General features: G+C 66.2%; 1 protein-coding gene across 2 annotated transcripts; it reads right to left on the reverse strand.

Moving 5' to 3' along the window:
* Window positions 1–4,074: 4,074 nt before the first annotated feature.
* Window positions 4,075–17,536, reverse strand: IQGAP3 (IQ motif containing GTPase activating protein 3). Of its 2 annotated transcripts, XM_086768210.1 has the most exons (38): window positions 17,512–17,536; window positions 16,870–16,957; window positions 16,338–16,494; window positions 16,006–16,083; window positions 15,804–15,880; window positions 15,556–15,623; window positions 15,248–15,361; window positions 14,736–14,914; window positions 14,364–14,451; window positions 14,101–14,264; window positions 13,925–14,012; window positions 13,672–13,835; window positions 13,391–13,551; window positions 13,098–13,222; window positions 12,784–12,947; window positions 12,556–12,646; window positions 12,288–12,455; window positions 12,033–12,175; window positions 11,789–11,959; window positions 11,436–11,519; window positions 11,088–11,159; window positions 10,466–10,535; window positions 9,928–10,136; window positions 9,600–9,752; window positions 9,333–9,496; window positions 8,957–9,181; window positions 8,731–8,871; window positions 8,162–8,246; window positions 7,782–8,014; window positions 7,579–7,711; window positions 7,143–7,245; window positions 6,855–6,999; window positions 6,672–6,759; window positions 6,216–6,428; window positions 5,931–6,097; window positions 5,668–5,769; window positions 5,277–5,385; window positions 4,075–5,028 (listed from the first exon to the last, which is right to left on the reverse strand). In XM_086768210.1, the coding sequence occupies exons 1-38, from the start codon at window positions 17,534–17,536 to the stop codon at window positions 4,915–4,917; spliced, it is 4,923 nt and encodes a 1,640-aa protein (XP_086624336.1). In that variant the 3' UTR covers window positions 4,075–4,914. The 2 variants fall into 2 exon arrangements, with proteins under 2 accessions (XP_086624336.1, XP_086624337.1); XM_086768211.1 differs by lacking the exons at window positions 16,870–16,957; window positions 17,512–17,536 and having other exon boundaries at window positions 10,466–10,528; window positions 11,081–11,159; window positions 14,364–14,442.
* Between the last annotated feature and the right edge of the window lie 874 nt (window positions 17,537–18,410).

Consider the following 18,410-nt stretch of genomic DNA (forward strand, 5'->3'; position numbering starts at 1 on the left):
TCGGCCCTCGCACCGAAACGGACCCGACGTCGCCCTCGCGGGCCGGAGTGCGGCTCGGCCGAGCCCTTTCTTTCCTCCCAGTGACTCACGTCCGCTGATTCAAGCAGAAGTTGACGAGGGGGGAAAACATTCCCGAGCGCCAGCCCGGAAGGGTCACAAGGCTGAGGACAGGGTGGCAGGAGCACAGCAGAGGGGAGATTCGTTTTTTTTTAAAAAAAAAACAGGAGCCTGGCTCCTGCTCCCACTCAGTGCCGCGCTGGGACCTTTTTTGGGGCAGAAAGCGCTGCCCTGTCCCCCACCCTGTGCCTTCCAGTCCCAGCTCTGCCGGCTTTGGGTGTCCTTGCTCCCAATGCCCGGATTTGGGGTGACGCTGCACCCAGAGGTGCTGCGATGGGGGCCGTGTGCCGAGGAGGGGATGGGGCTCCCCGGGGCTGGAAACGGGAGTTGGGTCCCACCTGGGAGCCACAGCAAGGACGCGGGAACTGGGGCCTGATCCCTGCTCTCTCCGTCGGGAACAGGGCAGGGAGGCTCCACGCACTGGGATTTTTCAGACCCTCGGCAGAGGGACGGGGCGTTTACCCCTTCCCAGCCTTCGGGGTTTTGCCCCCCTCTCCGAGACAGCTCCAGTGCCACCAAAACCCCCCTGCTCCTGGGGTGGGAGGGGGCAGGCGGGCACCCGACCCCTTCCCGGGTCCCTGCCCTCCACGCTGGGCCGGAGCACGTTCCCAGAACCGAGCAGTGGGAATGTGCTGCGTTTGTTTGCAATCCAGCGCTGACCCCAGCACTGGGAGGAGGATGAGTCAGGCTCCAGCCCAGGGCAGGATTCCTGCTCGAGCCTCCCCTTTCGGTTCGAGCAAGCGCTGTTTCGGGGTGCGGCGGTTCGACCATTTCACTAAACCCCTTTCCACCGCAGGCTGCAGCCTCTCGGTGCCGGCGCTGCTCGGGCAGAGCGGGATGGAAGGCGGCAGAGCCCCCGGACCCCCGGCTTGTGGGAATAACTGCCAGAGCTCCGGGGTCTGCGGGCTCAGGAGGACGCTGCCCGCGTCCCCAGGAGCTCGGCGCTGCTGCAGCCCCTGAAGGGCTCGCGCCCGTCGCCCGCGCTGCTTTGCCGGCGCGGAGCGGTTCCTGGCTCCCGGGGCAAAGCCTTCGCCCACCTGCGGGTCCGCTCTGCCCTGGGGGTGCTGCGGGGCACCCCCGGGCTCCCGGGGAGCAGCAGGGCTGGCTGCCTTCCCGTGGGCAAGGGTAACCCATCCACCCGCAGCCGCTCTCCCTTTGCTCGTCCCGCTCCGGGAGGATGCTGTGGCCCAGGGGCGCAGAGCCAGCACCCGTCCCGGGCTCACCCAGGAGGGAAGGAGCTGAGCTGGGCGCAAAACGTGACCCCCCTCAAAACGCCCCATCCCCACCGGGGGCGGCTACCGGGGCGGCTACGGGGCCGGCAGCTTCGCCGAGCTGAGCCGAGCGCGGGCGCCTGGCCACGGAGCGCTGGTACCCGCGATGCTACAGCCTGGCATCTCTCCCCCGCGTCGCCAGAGCAACCGCAGAAACACAACAAACAGCAACAACGCTCAGCAGACAGTCGGCAAACATTCCCCTCTTATTTTCTCCCCGGTTTGGTTTGTGCTTTTTTTTCCCCCTCTCCCACGAGGAAGCTGCTACCATTGGAAAGGAACGACAATATTATCCCTCAGCACGCGAAGCCTGCGCCATCCCGGCCAGAGCTGCCTTGCAAAGGCTCCCGGCACTGCTGGGGAGGCGCCGGCTTTTGGGGAGGCGCCCGGCAAACCCCGCGCTGAACCCCGAGTTGGACGCGGGCAGGCTGGAGCCGCTCACCTACCTCAGCGCTGCCGGTGAGGTCTGCGCGTGCTGAGGAATCGCGGCTGCGCCGAGGCCGGGTTGACCAAGGGAGGCGAATCCCTCCTCCTCCTCCTCGGCACCGCCGTGCCTGCTCGAGCTCTTGGGACGTCCTGACCTCGGAGCTGGGATGTGCCCGCCGCGGCCCAGCCCTGCTCGTTTTGATATCAGCCTCTATTGAGAGCGCGTTCGGGGGGGTCCGGCACTCAGCACCCTTTTGCACGGAGCAGGGAGCACACGAGCATCCCCAGGGCCGAAGCAGGAGCAGGCAGAGGAAGTGGCCGCGGCCGGGTGCGCCCACGGAGGGGTCACCGGGCGCAGGACACCCCGGGGCTCACCGAGGCAGCGCCACAGCCGCCTCAGCAAGGGGGGATTAGTGGGCGCAGCGTGGGGCGCAGGCTTTCGCGACGGGATTAGCGTCGCTGCAGCACGTGACGCGGCTCTCCGGGAGCGCTGCCTTGGTGCCAGCCTGCCCAGCACCGAGCGTCCTCAGCACCCGCTCCAGCGGGCCGGGCAGCCCCCACAGCGGGTCAGGACTCACAGCAGCAGCTTTCTGAGGCCGGTTTAGCAACTTTTCGTCCTTTTTGGGGTTTCTGCGAGCATACTGGAGCAGGTGGAGGACGCTGCCAGGACAGCGAGCTCCCAGCTGTGAAGGTTTCTGTGCTCCTCCGTCCCATCCAAGATACAAGGAAGAAATTCTCCGCGGTGCGGGCGGTGAGGCCCTGGCCCAGGGCGCCCGGAGGAGCTGTGGGTGCCCCGTCCCTGGCAGCGTCCCAGGGCTGGACGGGGCTGCGAGCGCCCTGCTCTGGTTGGAGATGTCCCTGCCCCGGGCGGGGGGGAACTGGATGGGCTTTAAGGTCCTTTCCCACCCAAACCCTTCTGTGATCTCACCTCTCCCTCCCCAAATCTGGGAAATCCCAGCCCCAGGATGGCTCCGGTGGCTCCTGTCCCCGCTGACGACCCTTGGCCGCTGCCTCCGCGCTCCTCACTCCTGCCAGAGCTGGGTGCCAGGGGTTGTCCCCGACGTCCGGAGCGCCAGCCTGAGCAGATTTGAAATCCTGAACACGTATTCCATACCCCACACTATTTTTCTCTCCCTCTCACGCACACATACATCTGTTAACCCCCCTCATGCCCCTTTTTCCTCTTTTTTTTTTTTTTTTTTTTTAAGCCCACCTCTCTGGCAGCCCTGGGACGGGTGCAGCGGACCCCATGGGAGTTTGCGATGCAGTGGCATCCCGGTCCCCACGGCGGGAGGCTGGGGTGCCCGCCGTACTCAGGGTGCTGGAGCCCCCCACTCGCGCAGCCCCCACGGCCACGGCGGGGCTCCTGTCGCGTTCCCGCAGCTCGCGCTGACATCTAGCAGAACCGCCGCAGCCCCAGCCCCCCGCGGCTGAAATCCCCCCGCCAGCCCCTGCACAACGCCCATTTCCTAAAAAAAAAAAATAATAATAATAATAATAATAAATCACCTTTTCCACAGCAACACCGAGCCCGCTCCAGCCTGTGCTGAGAACGACGCGAGGCGCGTGGTTAACGGAGAGCTGGGGGGTGTTGTCGTTATCACACAGAGCCTTTCGCCAACCCATCACAAAAAAATGGGTTCAGGGGCCAAATCCTGTTCCTGTAGCGCCGACGGCTGCTGTGGGGGGGGCTGGTGGCAAACAAAGCGCGCTGAGCCGCAGCCAGGGAAGCGCCAGGTCTTCCTCTGAGGGCAAGAACAAAAAAAAAAAAAACGTTAACCAGAAGAAAAAAAATGTGCTAACAGGAAATGTGCACCAGCAACGGGCTGGGGTGGTGCGCCAGCACCCAGCATGTCAGCAGCAGCCCGGTCCCGTTTTAAATGTGGAAGGGTGCTGCAGCTCGAGCGCAAGTCACTCCTTTAGAGATGTAATCATAGTCTTCACGAGATGTAATCGTAGCGTTTATTTAAGAATTAAGTGTGTCTGAAAGCGGCCTAAATCCCCGCGCTGGAGCTGAGTCGCTGCCTCAGCGTCTGACTCAGGGCTGCTCCGAGGGAGCCGGGTCCCGGCTCACGCAGCGACGATTCCCGGCCAACGTCGCGACGATTCCCTGCACCATAAGCCAGGGGGGCACCTTGCTTCAGGGACGGGGGGCTGTAGGAAGTGTCACGAGCCCGAAAGCACCCAGGGAGTGAGAGGAGAGGGGGGTGAGGAGCACAGAGCTGGTGCAAGGAGAAATGATCACCCAGAGCCGTTCTGTTTTCTTATCCGTATTTATTTAGAGTAAGTGAGCAAAGGCAGCACTGGTTGCAGCTTTATCTGACAGAAGGGAAAGAAAAAAAATACATAAAAACCTCACGGACAAACATCACGTCCAGAGACGAGACAGACAGACAGCCGAGGTGCCAACACATCAGGGCAGCGCCGAGCCGCCTCAGGGTGCCGAGGCAGTTACCGAAGCAGCGCTGATTCCCGTTCAGCTCCCCCAAAAATCCTCCTCTGGGGAGCTGGTCGGAGCCCTGTGGCTCCTGTACCTGAAGGAGACGGGGCCAGGACCAGCTGCGTTCCCAGCGCGTGGCAGGGAGCGTACGCGGAGGAGAAAGTGCTTTAAAAGCAGCCGTGGCCAAACTCGGTCACTATGCCACACTAAGGCTAATTAAGAAAAAATATATATTAAAATACCTTTATTTCGTTACTAAAAAGCTCTGTAGTGTCCAGAAATCCATAGAGTCCTTGAGCAGCCAGCTGTTAGCAACACGGAACAGCTAAGATCTCCAAAAAGACTAGATTTTAAAAGCTACACACGCCGCGAAAGCTGGGGCAGCCGCGTCCTTCCCGCGGGGAGGGTCGGGCACCGGCTCGCGCCTGCACGAACCACAGGGACGGGGGTTTCCCAGCCACCTCCGGCCAACACCGATTTGGGGTCGCCCAGGGCTGGGGCTGCGCTCCGAGCCCTCTGCTCGCCCCAGCCGCACGCCGTCAGCCGCTCAAGCACACTGCGCCACGGCGGGAAAGCTTCGTTGCAAGCAGCAGCTTTCCCTGTGACCACCGGCCCCAGGTTTGCATCGCCCCCCGCTCCCCGTAGCCCCCCCCGCCCCCGTTACTTCTTGAAAAATTTCTTATTGAGGAGGAAGATGAGCAGGTTGACGTTGACCTTGGCCTTATCAAACATCTTCATGACGGCTACGCCCTCGTATTGCAGCTGCAGCAGGTCCTGCGGGAGAGGTGACCGTCACCCCCGCACGCTGGGCCAGGGGAGGGGGCTGTCCCCCCCCCAGCACCCCAGGGAAGAGCGGAGCCAGCAGGGAGCTGGGTTTGCAGCAGGGAGATGCACGGCAAGGCCATCCCCAGCCTGGGGTTCCTCTTGCCCCCAAAACCAGCCAAGCGTGGGGACACTGTCTGCCCCCTGCACCCCCAGGCTGCCCAGGCCCCGCCGCGGCAGCCCCCGGCCGGGCTCCCCACCTGGTAGTGCAGCTGGAACCGCTCCATATCGATCCCCATGAACTTGGCTTCCACCTGGAACCTGCCCGGTTCCCCACAGGGGACAATGTCGAAAATCACGTTCCTGAACCTGAAGGAACGGAGCCGTTTGCTACCAAAAGGGGGCTTCACGGCTTTAACGCGACCGAGGAGCGGGACAGCCGCCCAGTGCAACCCCCTTGGCACGCGCGAGGCCAGACGCACAGCCCAAACCCCCCGCGCAAACCCCGACGCTCCTGCAAGCTCCTGGTGACATCCACAGGAACTCAGCCCACCCTTGGTGGGACCACGCGCACCCTCCTCCCGGGCACCTTCCCCTGCCCGCCCCGGCTCCGTGCAGCGGTGGCTCGTCCCAGGGATGGGGGCTACGCACTGGCTGAGCGGCAGATCCTCGATCTCCAGCAGCACCCCCTTCTCGAACAGCCGGGCCGCGGTGTAGCGCAGAGCCTGCGGCTTCTTGCTCTTTCCGTTGACCCTGGAAGAGAAGGGACAACGTGCGCTCAGAGCTCGTGTCCAGCCCCACACCACCCCTTGGACCCCCAGCATCTCCAGGACTCACAACATCCAGACAAAAAAAATAATAAAAAAAAGTTTTTCATTCTTAAGTTATTGGGTTTTTTTTGTAAGGAAACATACTTGCTGCTGGCTGCCAGGTTGTCCAGGCAGGTCTTGATGTACTGGTTGTAATAATCGATCTGCTCCTCGTAGAACGAGGTCTTGGCGTCGAGGCGCTGCAGTGTCTGCCGCAGCTTCAGGAGCTCCCCTTTGCGGCGCTGCCGGTAGCGCCGCTGGTTGCGGATGTCCTGGGGGAAATGAAGCCGTAGAAGCAAACGCACGCAACTCGTCCCGAGCTTTTACCGAAGTGGGGTCTCAGGTGGGTTTAGGGAGGCGACCTCCGGCCTCAGTGGCCCCCCCGCACACCTTGGCCAGCTCGCTGACAAGCTCCTGGTACTGGTGGGCAGAGTCCACGAGCCCCAGGCTTTCCAAGCGCCGCAGGTTGCGGATGATCTTGTGCTTCTTCTCCTCCACGGACAGCTGGCTGTTAGCGGCCAGGGAGCGGTTGCGTTGCAGCTTGGCAGGGGTCTGGGCGTCCCGCAGCGCTCGTCTCTGCACGAGGTGGTCGTGGGAGGCTTCCTGGGGAGGAGAGGGGGGTGAGCCCGGCACACGGCTGGAACGGGACACGGGGAGATGGAGCAATCATCCCCCCCACGCACACTTTGAGTCTGTGCTGGCCCAAAACACGTCCTCTCCCTGGGAAACGGAGCCCGGCCGCTGCTGCAGCGTAAGAGCGGTGGCCAGGCCTCGAGAGGCGCCGGGCAGTTTGCTGTTTCCCCAGGGTTTTTAGCTCATCCCCAGCAGAAGCTTCGCGCGTCCCACCTCGTGTGCCGAGGCCGGTGTCCAGAGGATCTCCGGGAGGGAATCTCCTGGCTGGGACTGGATCACGTCCACCAGCATCTGCTTGGTGCTAGAGACCGGAGGGGGAGGTCAGGTGTCCGCTCCGGACCATCACCCTCCTCCATCAGAGCATCCCACCCCCAGCAGCCGCAGAGCCCCCCCCACCTCAGCAACAAGCTCCGCACGTCGCTCTCCTCGCCGCTGGCTGCCGGCACCAGCTTGCTGGTGAGAGTGAGGGAGATCTCCATTTTGGCGAGCTGGGAAAGCGCCTGCTCGGCGCTGCCGTCCGCCGGGCCGGCAACGCTCTCTCCTGTGAGGGAGGAGAGACCCCAAGTAGCCACGCTGGGCTCCAGAGGGCTGGCTTCCCTGTGCCCAGAGCTCCAGGCGGGAAAAGCATCCCCGTCCCCATCCTCCTCCCCCCAGGATGGTGGGAGCCCCCAGAGCTCTGCCTACCGACGAGGGACTGGACCGAAGGAAGCTCCTCAAGATCTTCCAGAAGCTCGTGCAGGGGGTCTCCGTGCTGCGGCGCGATGGCGTCCAGGTGCTCGAGCAGGAGCTGGACGGTGCGAGGGAGGGGAGTCAGCAACAACGGGGCGTGCAGAGAAACGGGGAGCAGTGGGGAGCAACGCAACGGCCTTTGCACCCGAGAGAGGAATGCAAAGGCGCGAGGATCGGGGAAGGACGAGCAGCGGAGAACCAGCAGAGTCTGGATTATTTGCTGCTTCAAAAGGGGAAAAAAAAAAGAAAAGAGGCCAGGAGGAGCTGTGCTGGCCGTGAGATATGGAGCGGTGGGATACGGAGCAGCAGGATGAAAAGCGGCAGACAGCCTAGGAGGTGGGAGCAGAGGACACAGAGCCGGCTTGTTCGCCGATGAGCGTTCTGCCCTCACCTTGTGCGTGTTGACGAGCTCCCCCACTGTGATGTAGACTACGGGTTTGGCCAGCGCCACCATCTCCGAGTACTCGTCCACGTTGAACCTCTCTTCCGGCTCCGGGACGCAGCAGGCAGCGGAGATGAACCTCCTGCGGAGAGGGGCCTCTGCTCAGCCCCAAAACCCTGCCCCACCGCGCCGCCGCCCATCCCGCTGCCCACCTGAACTTGTTGTGGGTGTCCTCCAGGTACCGGTTCACCCCGCAGAGGTGCGCGTTCTCCCCGTCGAAGGCCTTGCGGGCGGCCGCGTGCTGCAGCACTTTGGCGATGGAGCCCAGGCTGCGGCGCTGATCGGGATGCAGGGTCGCCCCGGCCGAGATGTCCACGATGTCGAAGCCGTCGGGGGCCACCACCGCCGGGTTCATGAAGCGGTAGTAGAGCAGGTTCCCCACAACCTACGACACAAGACAGGCACGGGACGGTGCCCACGGAGGCGGCAGCTCGGCAGGGAAGGACTCGACCCTTCCTGGAGGGACACTGGCCCTTCACACGCACACCATCGAACCCCACCAAGCCACGCAGACCCCCCAGCCCCAGGGTACCTTGTCGATCTCCTCCTCCGAGGCCCTGGGGAATTTCTCCACCAAGGATGTCCTCAGGATTTTGGCCACGTAGCGCATCCCGTAGCTGAGGGCAGGGCAGGGAGAGGCCTGTCAGCACGCGGGGCAGCACCAGGCTCGGCCGCCCTGCCCCATCTCCACCACCCGTCACCCAAGGAGCAGCAAGCCCCCAGCTTTGGGGTGGTGGAAGGGTCCACAGGAGAGGCTGGGGGCTGCAGCATCCCTCAGCTCCCTCCCCTGCCCTGCTGCCGGCCCAGACAGCGCTGAAGGGAGCCCCTGTCCTCCAAGATACCACAAAGCTCAGCTTCTTCCTTGCAGACACCGCAACGCGCCCTCAGAAGCGGGGTGGCACGAAGAGCCAGCCCCGTGGGGCATCGCTGGGGAGGAGAAGCAGCGGCGCCCGCTGATGTCTGGATTTCAGTAACTCAGCGCCGCGGCAGCGAAGGGTTCAGAAGGCCCCCATCACCCCGCCTCCCTTTAAGGCCTTGCTGAAGCCACCTTCAAGCCAACAGCACCGCAGGGATGCGCATGCAAACCGCCCAGATACGTACGGGATCTTGTCTACGGAAGAGGTGATGGCAGAGACGAACTTGTCCGTCATCACAAGGAGGTTGCGGACAGAAATGTCCAGCCGCCGCTGGACCTCAGGGTGGCTGAGCGCCTGCTCAGGGCTGACCTCGTACGGGAGCTTGCTGCGAACGGAAGCCGAGGTGCCCATCACCACCCCAGCGCCCACCACACCGCGGTCGGGCTCAGCCTCCCTGCCCGGGGCCAGACCTTTGCTGCCCGCTCTGCGACTCGGTCTGGTTGATCCACGCCTTGTAGATGTCCACGGGGTCGGTGCGGATGCTGAGGGTCTTGTCCTGCAGGACCTCCTGCACCGGGCCGCCCAGGATCTGTCGCAGGGCGTTCTGCCCGCGCGTGTTGCGGTAGAAGCTGACCACCAGCCGGAACACCGTGGCGTTCCCCGTCAGGATGTCATGGACGTGGTCCACCTTGGAACTGGGGGGAGAGATGGGATGAAGGGGATGGACTGGTCTGTGTGTTCAACACAGGAGGCAGCAGCCAGAGGAGATAACTGCGTCCAAGCCGCTGCCCCGGTCCAGGCTTTTCCCAGCCCTGTCCCCAAAGCGGGGCGCCCACAGCCACCCACCAGATCTCCTCCTGCAGCGCGGCTTTGAAGAGCTGGAGCAGCAGGTAAGCCTCCCGCGGGTTGGACGCGTAGTTGTAAAGCGTGAAGATCACCGACTCCATGAACTTGGTGGACTTGTTCTGTGGCATCTGGAAGATCAGCCTGGCCAAGTACACAGGCTGGGTCTGCAGGGATGGGGAGCACCGAGTAACCCAGGCGTTGTGGGGCCAGGGTCCCTGCGCTGCTCCCCCAGGCGCAGTGGGCGCAGCAGGAGCCCACAGGTCCCACCTGCAGCAGGTAGAAGAGATGCTGGTAGGCCTCCAACTTCTGCCGTTTCTCCTTGCTGAGCGACTTCAGCCCCTTCTGCTTGTCTGCGGACATCATCTCCGAGAGCTGCTCCTTGTTCTTCCTGGTCAGCTTCTTGCAGTGGGAGACCACCTCCTGGAGCCGCGGGGCACGGAGAGAGGAGCGTCGGTGACCGCCGGCAGGCTCCGGCGTTCAGCCCAGCTTCCGGGGAAAGGGAGGCAGAGGCACCTCAACGCTCCCCAGCCCCTCCAGCCGCTTTAAAAGCGAAGTGGAGAGCAGTTCAAGCCGGTTCTGCTGCCACGCTCCCTACCTGCAGCGTGATCCTGTTCTTGACCAGCAGCCCGATCTTGATGTCCATGAGGTCCAGGTCGCTCTCCAGCTGCCGGCTGGCACGGATCCTCTTCACCACCTCCTCCTGCAGCCGCAGCACCTCTGACTCCTCCCAGAAGTCGTGCTGGCTCTGCTCCAGCAAGTGGACAAAGCGCCGGACGATGCTCAGCGGCGGGCTCCTGGCATGGACTGCAGCGAGGCACGGCACTGCTGTGAACGCTCGCGGGGAAGGTGGAGTGGCCGCTCCCACCGCAGGTCCTCAGACCCCCAGCATCTCACCAAGACACCCCATCCTCCTCCTCCCCAAAAAAAAGCACCTTCTGGCAACACCAGGAAACAGGAGGAGACTCCGCCGTGCTCCACGGTACCACCCCGGGAAGCCTCCCGGAGCCCAGGGGCCACCAAGCCTCCGCCGCTCACCACGGGGACGCTGGTGGCCAGCCCGCCACGGCAGGAGGAGGCAGAGCCCCCTGCCCAGTTCATCACCACCCCTTCGGAGCCGCCCAGCAGGCACTCACCCAGCGTCCTGTAGTCGCCACGGGCCTTGTTGGCTCGCACAAAAGCCTGGATCTTAATCACAGCTTTGATCTGCCAAGACAGACAGGAGGGTGGGAGACGTTTCCTCTCAGCATCCCCGAAACATGCGGGGAGCAGAGGGGAGCTGGCCGGGCACCCGGCTGCCGGCTCCCAGCGCTGGGAATCTGCCGATTCTGGAGACGAGGGTCTGCACGATGCTGGAGGGATTTCAGCGTCGCACCCCCCTCAGCAGCCGTTTCCCCTTCGCCTGCCGTTTTCCACACGCCGCAGCGGCTCCAGGGGCGCAGCTCCGCTTCCCACAGCCCACACACCCCGTTCCCCCGGAACGTCCTTCCCCTCCGACGGCACCGTGAGCCCCTCGGTGGTTTCTGAGGGAACTGGAGCGTTTTCTCTCTTCTTGTACTTTACCGAGCCCAGTGCTTTGGCTTCCAGACGCACCAGGAGCCTTTTCCTCTCCATCCCTCCCCCTGCAAGGGTTCCCCCTCCGCTGCGCTGCGAGCGCTCGGGGGCAGAGATCCAACCACGCGCTCGGGACCATCCCCCTCCATCCCCGCAGGCGGTGACGCCCCGAGGAGCCGCTTTCCTCCCCGTCCCACCGCTCACGTTCTCCCTGAAGTAGCGCAGCCTCTCCCGGTACTTCCTCCGAGCCTGCCACATCCTCACGCCCGCCTGGATCTGGGAGAGACGGACAAGTTGGTGGGATACCGGGACTCGCTTGGCCAAAGCAAAGCGGTGGAAAAGGGGAAAAAACACGGGGATTTCTGCAAGACGTCCCACCCTGGCCTGAGCTCCCCATCCCCTCGCGTGCCGCCCGCCGCACCCTGGTCCAGTTCCCGTACTCCCCTCCAGCTGCCTCCTTACTGGGCAGGGTGGAAGCGCCCGCTCGTTGCCGAGCAGGCGGGCGGCGATACCCGATGTGGGAGCAGAGGGCGAAGGGGGAGCCTCCCAAACCTTTATCACGGCGTCTGCGTTGGCGCGCAGGTAGCGCAGCCTCTCCAGGTAAGCTCTGCGCTGCTTGTACCCCCTCCAGCGAGCCTGCGCACGAGAAGAGACAACCGGCTGCCGAGATCTGCGCGGGGTCGCTGCCACGGCTGGGTTTTCAGAGTGCGCAAGGGGAGAGGATAACGCCGGGTGGGAAAACGAGCCCTGCGCCCTCCTCCGCAGGACCCCAGGCGAGTGCTGGCTGTCGAGCACACGGAGCAGCAAGCGCTCGCGCTCCCCGGACCCGCCGGCGGATTCGTATGCGTCTGCGGTTTGCATCCCCCGCCATCGCAGCAAGGAGGGGCGGGTTCTGGCTACGTCACCTGGATCCTGACGGCAGCCGGCCGCTGCTCCCGCAGGACCTGCCGCCGCGCCGCGAACTCCCGGCGGATGAGGAAACCCCGCAGCCGAGCCTGCAGCCTCACCACGAAGGGGACGCTGGATGCCCACAGGCGCTCCCGGTCGTGCGCCGCGGTCACTCGGGTGACGACTGACTGCGGGGACATGAGGCGGCGGCTCAGCCCTGGCGACGCTGCCGGCACCCAGCGAGCCCCGTCCTCCCCGCACCTGGATCTCCTCGCGGCTCAGGTGCGTGGTGTTGAAGCCGCTGTCGCGCGGGCGCTGCCAGCTGCCCTCGAAGCTCCGCAGGCTCAGGAAGTACTCAGCCCCGTCCGACAGCCTGTGCCGCACCCAGCACGGCTTCATGCTCCCTGCGTGTCGAGACGGAGGGGTGCTGCTGGGGGTGCCGCTCGCCCTGAACGGCTGGGGCGGGGGAGCACGCCGGGCTCCGGGGGGAGGTTTCTGCAGCCCCCGAGCGTTTACCCTCTTGTCTCTTGGTGGCCATCAGGGCCGCCAGCTGCTCCTGGTAGGCCGCGGCGCAGGCGCTCGCCACGCCGCACAGGGCCACGTCAGGGTTGCGCAGCACCCGCAGGGTCTGTGCCGCCTTCCCTTCCTTGATGGCCTGGTTGATGGCGGCCGTGCCCAGGGCCACTGCGGGAGCGGAGGGGGCTCCCGTGAGCCCCTTCTCACCTCGCCCCCACGGCAGCCCCTCGGGCCAGCACCCGGCACCCGCTCCGCGCAGACCACTCACTCCTCCTGGCTGCCGCCGTGTCCTGGTTGGCCCTGCAGACCCCTGCCCGGATCTCTTCCCACCACAGCACGGCTCCGTCGTCCTGCGTGGCCTATGAGAGAGCGGGATCAGGGGGGAGAGACAGGGTCCCATGAGCCAGGCAGCCCCCCGAGAGCTTCAGCCGCAGCGGCGTTGTGCTACGTCACCCCGACGTGGGGGGAAGCCATGCTGGGGGGGACGCCGCCCCACCTGGGCTTTGAGATGTCGCGCCCGGGCCAGGACGTCGTGGTAGCGCCGAGCAGCAGGGAGGGCAACGTCGGGCAGGGCGGCCGCCGGCAGCAGCAGCGCCGCCAGCGTCTTCTCAGGGTCCGGCTGCCCCAGCGCCTCGTTGATCAGCTGGACGGCAAGGATGCCTGCACGGGAGGGAAGGGGCACACGGTTCGGACCCCCGGGAGGCACGTATGAGGGGTTGTACGAGGTTCTCCAGTGTCTCATTAAGGCTGGGCTCCCAGCGCAGCCCCCCTCCTGGGAAGTCTGCCGAACCCCACATGAGCAGGACTCACGGTCGTTTTCGTCTTGCACTGCTGAGTTGGCGGCGGCCACGCCGTCCTGGATGTCGTTCCAGCTCAGGAACTCTGCTCCCGCTTCCCTAGATCGGCCTTTCAGCTGCAGCAAGTCCTCAAAATACCTGCAGGAGGGGCACAGGGCGACAGCTCGGGGCGTTTCAGGCAGGAGAGGCGCTTGCCAGAGCCAGCTGCCTCACTTTTGGAAGGGGAAGAGGTAAGGCTGGCGAAACAAGCCCCCACCATCTCCTCCCCTCCACACCGCCGACCCCACACGCAGACCATCTCCTCACCTCTGCGCGTTCGCCTCCTCGACGCCCGCGAGGCCCAGGGCGGGGCTGGCCAGGCTGCCCCAGAGCGCGTCGGCATCCCCGGAGTCCAGGGCTCGGTTAACCAGCGCCACGGCCGAAAGCATCTCCACAGCCACGAACAGCTCCTCCTGCCCCAGCGCGCCCTGCGTGGGACGGGCAGAGGCACTGACCCCCCACACCCCAGCCCCCGACACAGGGGAGCCCGCCCGTCCCGGCAGAGGCACCGGGCCCCCCGCCGCCGCTGGGAGCGGGGCAGCTCTCACCCCGGGGTGCTGGCGCTGCAGCAGGGCCAGCTGCTGCTGGTACAGGGGGGCGGCGAGCGGGAACACGGTGGGCAGCTGCGCCGCAGGGTCCATCAGCGCTTCCAGCGTTTCGGCCGACACCCCTCGACGGACGGCTGCGTTGATCTGGCCGACGGCCCGCAGCACTGAGGGAGAGAGCGGGGTGAGCTGGCACGGGGCGGGGGTCGCGGGAGGTGGCTGTGCCGCAAGCGCCACGTCCAGCGCGTCCACTCACTGGCTCGCTCCTCCTCGCCCTTCGCGTTCGCCGCAAGGATGCCGGCCTCCACCTCCTCCCGCTCCAGCAGCTCCACGTAGCCCAGCTCCTGCGGCGAGCGGAAATAGGGGCTGGGGACCCCGCATCCAGGGGACCGCCACCGTCCTGGGGTGCCACCGCAGGACGCCGGCCCCTACCAGCGCCTTCTGCTCCCGGTCTGCGCTGAGCTGCTCCAGGTAGCAGTGCAGGTTGTCCCGGCGGAGGCAGCGCAGGGCCAGGACGGGGTCCTGCAGCACGCGGTACAGCGCAGGCGCGTCCTGCGTCTCCAGGGCGTCGTCCAGCTCCTCCAGAGCCCCGCGCGCTAGGAGAGTGCCCGGGTCACACCGGAGTAGGTGAGCAGACAGCCCGCCACCCCGGGCGGGTTCTCCCGCCGGCCCCCCAACGCCACAGCCTCGCTCACCGTTCACGCTGTTGATGTTCCCTTGGATTTCAGCCTGGGTCAGGCACCGGTCGTAGACGTCCTCTCCCTCGGGGACCACCTGCAGGCACTGGGGAGGGGCGCCCCACCCTGAGCTTCCCGCCCGCGTCACGCGGCGGGGGTCCCCTGCAGATGCCCGGGCTCGTTTCCCAAACCCTGGGTCAACCAGCCCCCCCAAAAGGAACCATTTCCCCACCCCTTCCCCCCATTTTCTGCTTGGCACAAGGGCTCCCAGGCCCTTTCACCCACCACGCACGGGGACGGCGATCTCCAAGGGAGAGACCCCTCCAGCTGGAAGCACCCAAAGGGGCTGCTCCTCTCCCAGCCCCCCCAGGACTCCCCCCACCTCCTCACCCTGTTCCGGGCGTTGCTGCCCTTCTCCAGCTTCGCCCGGCGGAGCATCTCCTGGTAGGCGCCCGCCAGCGCCTCGCGCAGGTTGAGCAGCATGGCGCTGGGGTTGTGGAGGGCCGCCATCGTCTGCGCCGCCACCCCCCGATCCACCGCTTCATTGATGGCCAGCACCGCGGCATGGACTGGAGGAGAAGCGGTAGGGAGGCGGGTGAGAGGGGGCCGCGACGGACCACCCGCTCCATCCCCGGGACGAGCCACGCCGCACGCCGCGGTGGGAACTCCTCAAAAAGCGAGCTGCTCTCCAGCACCCAGGACGTCTCTGCGTCTCACAGCAAGGCCAGCTCACGCGGAATTTGGGTGCTGCTGGCTGGGCAGGGGCTGCGCCACCCTTGCGGGCCCGCAGGGGTCGGAAGGAGCGCGTCCCTCGGCGCACCCCCGTCTGCTGGCCCCAGCGCTGACGAGATCCTGCTGCGGGCTGACGCGCTGCACCCGCTCCCCCCGCCGGCGCCCATCACCTGCCGCTTCGTCCCCCGACAGCTCCTTGGCCAAAATGCCCCCGATCTTGCTGAAGGCGGGCAGCTGCAGGCCGTATTTCTCCAGCTCCCGTTTCACGTTGTCGATCTCTTCCTCTGGAGCAGAGCAGGGGCAGCGCCGCTCAGTGCTGGCGCCGCAGCCCGGAAACACCGGCAGCACGGCCGGCACCGAGGCGGCTCTGGAGAAGCTTCCCCAGGGTCTCCGCTCCCCACGTCCCTCCCACCGCAGGGGTCCGGGCGCATTGTCACACCCCCCCGCCCTGCCCAGGGGTCCCCGCGCGGCGCCGTACCCGTGAAGTCCACTTTCCCGTACAAATCCTGGATCTGCGGAGCCAGCCCCAGCTTGAAGAGGTACAAGCTGAAAGAGGCAGCAGACACACGCCGTGACCGCGCCGGCCGCTCGCTGCTCCCTCCCGACGTTTCCGTGGCACCCAAGGCTGCCACCCCAGCCCTGGGGGGCGACGCCACGGAGGGGCTCGCGAGCACCAACACAAACCATGACGAGTTTTGGCCCCGGGGCCAGAGCAGGGCCACCCACCTGAGCGCGTGGATGCAGTAGACCACCCGGGGCATGTTCTTCTTGTCGTAGATGTCGGTGGTCTCCGGGTGGAAGATCTGCCAAGACGACAAAAGCCGGTTCAGGCGGAGACGCCTTCGAGATGGTCTGCGGGGAGGACGGCGCCCAAGGGTGGGGGCACAGAGACGACGCCCAGGGACAGCGGACTGGGGGGACACGTTACCGAGGGCAGCCCCACGCGGCTCAGGGCCTCGCGCCAGTAGTTGATGTTATCCGTGTGCCGGAAGTGAAGCCCAGCTGCCTGGAAAAGAGGAAGCCGGGGTGAGGCTGAACCCCACCTTCTCCCATCCTTGGGGTCCCCCTCACCCCCAAACCCACCCAGCCGGGTTAAAGGCGGAGGCAAAGCCTGCGACCGCCCCCCGGGGACAGCGCAGCTCAGAGACCCCTGCTCCATCCTGTTGCCCGATCAGGGGGGTGCGCGTGTGCCCCCGCTTCGCATTCACCAGCAATGGAAACGTCCTTGCAAGGTTTGGGGTACGCGCCCCGGAGCCTCACCTTGTACCGCGCCTGCTCGGGGTCATAGATCTTCTTCAGGGGGACGGCGGCGGGGGCAAAGCTGTGGCCCAGCTTGGCCAGGACCACCCCGTTGCGCAGGGTCTCCTCCAGCTCCGTGGGGGACGGCAGCTCCTCGCTCAGGCAGGCCTCCATCCAGCTGGCAGGGCGGAGAGGGGCGCGTCGCAGAGCCCCACCCAGGCGAGAAAAGCAGCACCCGAAAGGAGAGACCCTCACCCCCCAAAATCCCACCCTCGGCGGCAGGAGAGGTTGTGTCCCCCCTCCACTGCTGAGTTTAGCAGGCGGGTGGGTCTCAGTGTGGGTGCAACAACACAGCTGAGTGCCCCCCCAAAAAAACCTCTGAAGGGTCAGAAAGCCCCAGGAGCAGGATTTGGCAGCGTGATCCTTGCAGCCTCCCCCCACCCAGACCCCCTGTGCCTTATCCCCTTCCCCACCCCCTCGCGCTCCGTTTTTTTTCCTCCACTCCCCCCAGATTTGAGCTGGGGGCAGAGGGGGTCCCCGGTTTCGGCCGCACCGCTTGGCCTCCTCCAGGTGACACAGGTACTGGTAAGCGACGTTCTGCCTCCTCCGCTCGTCCATCTCCTCTGCGGTGAGGCGCTCATCTGGGGGCAACAGGGACCCCCCTCAACCCCCGCTGCTCGGACGGGGCGGGGGGGCTGAGCACTCAGCCCCACCCAAATTAAGATTTCGCAAAGGAAAGGCGGGTTTGGGGCACAGCAGCCTGCCTGCGGCCCCCGCGCGGGTGGCACCGCGGTGGGACGTGGCGGTGAGGCCGGCCAGGCCTTGCTGGCGGCTGGAGGAAAATTCCCAGTTTCCCTTTTTCCCAAAGTAACGGCCTCGGGGGAGGGGGGGGGGCACGGCTGTGGGTCTGGGGTCCTGTGGCTCCCACCAGAGGCGTTCCCCAAAAATCACCCGCTCTGGCTTAGCCACGGCTGCGGGGTGCCCTGCCACTGCCCCCCATCCGCCCACCCCCCAGATCTGCTCCCCCCCCATCCTCCCACACCCCCAGACCTCCCTGCCCCCCACACCCCCCTGCCCCCCCAGACCTGTCTGCCCCACACACCCCCCCCCGCCCCCGCTACATCCGCCTGACCCCCCCCGCCTCCGCCCCCTCCCCATCGCTGGCTGCCCGCGTCCCCCGGTACCGGTCACTCACAGCGCAGCGGCCCCGCTCCCTCCATGGCCGCGGCCCGGGCGGCCCCACCCGCGATTTGAATTCTCCCGCCGCCCACGTGGCGCCGCGCGGGGGCCGCCGGGCGCTGTAGTCCCGGTACCGGTACCGGCGGGGGCGCGTCCCGGCAGCAGCGAGCGCACGGGGAACAGGGCGGGGGGGGGGGGGGGGGGGAGCGCGCAGTGGGGTGCAGGAGGACCCCCGGGGGGGCAGGGGACATCTTGGGGTGCGGGGGAGTGGGCGCGCGCAGGCACCGGCACGCGCACGGGGCAGCGACCCCGCAGCGCCAGAGGCTCCGCGCACACGGGGGCCGGGGAGGGGCGGGGTGCGCGCACAGCGGGGGCACGGCCGGGCCGCACCGGGCTCTGCCCACCCGGGCTGGGCGAGGCGGGAGCTGCCGGGGACCCCTGGACGCACGGCCGGCTGCTCCAAACCGCGAACGTGGCCCCGTTAAACCAGTGCACGGCCCTGCCACCAGCTCGCCGGGACACGAGGGGCTGGTTGTGCCCCCGTCACACGAGGGGCTGGTTGTGCCCCCGTCACAGGAGGGGCTGGTTGTGCCCCCGTCGCACGAGGGGCTGGTTGTGCCCCCATCGCACGAGGGGCTGGTTGTGCCCCCGTCGCACAAGGGGCTGGTTGTGCCCCCGTCACACGAGGGGCTGGTTGTGCCCCCGTCACACGAGGGGCTGGTTGTGCCCCCATCGCACGAGGGGCTGGTTGTGCCCCCATCACAGGAGGGGCTGGTTGTGCCCCCGTCGCACGAGGGGCTGGTTGTGCCCCCATCACACGAGGGGCTGGTTGTGCCCCCATCGCACGAGGGGCTGGTTGTGCCCCCATCACACGAGGGGCTGGTTGTGCCCCCATCGCACAAGGGGCTGGTTGTG

This window comes from Chlamydotis macqueenii, chromosome 28, assembly GCF_036417535.1.
Source record: "Chlamydotis macqueenii isolate bChlMac1 chromosome 28, bChlMac1.mat, whole genome shotgun sequence".
Lineage (NCBI taxonomy): Eukaryota > Metazoa > Chordata > Aves > Otidiformes > Otididae > Chlamydotis > Chlamydotis macqueenii.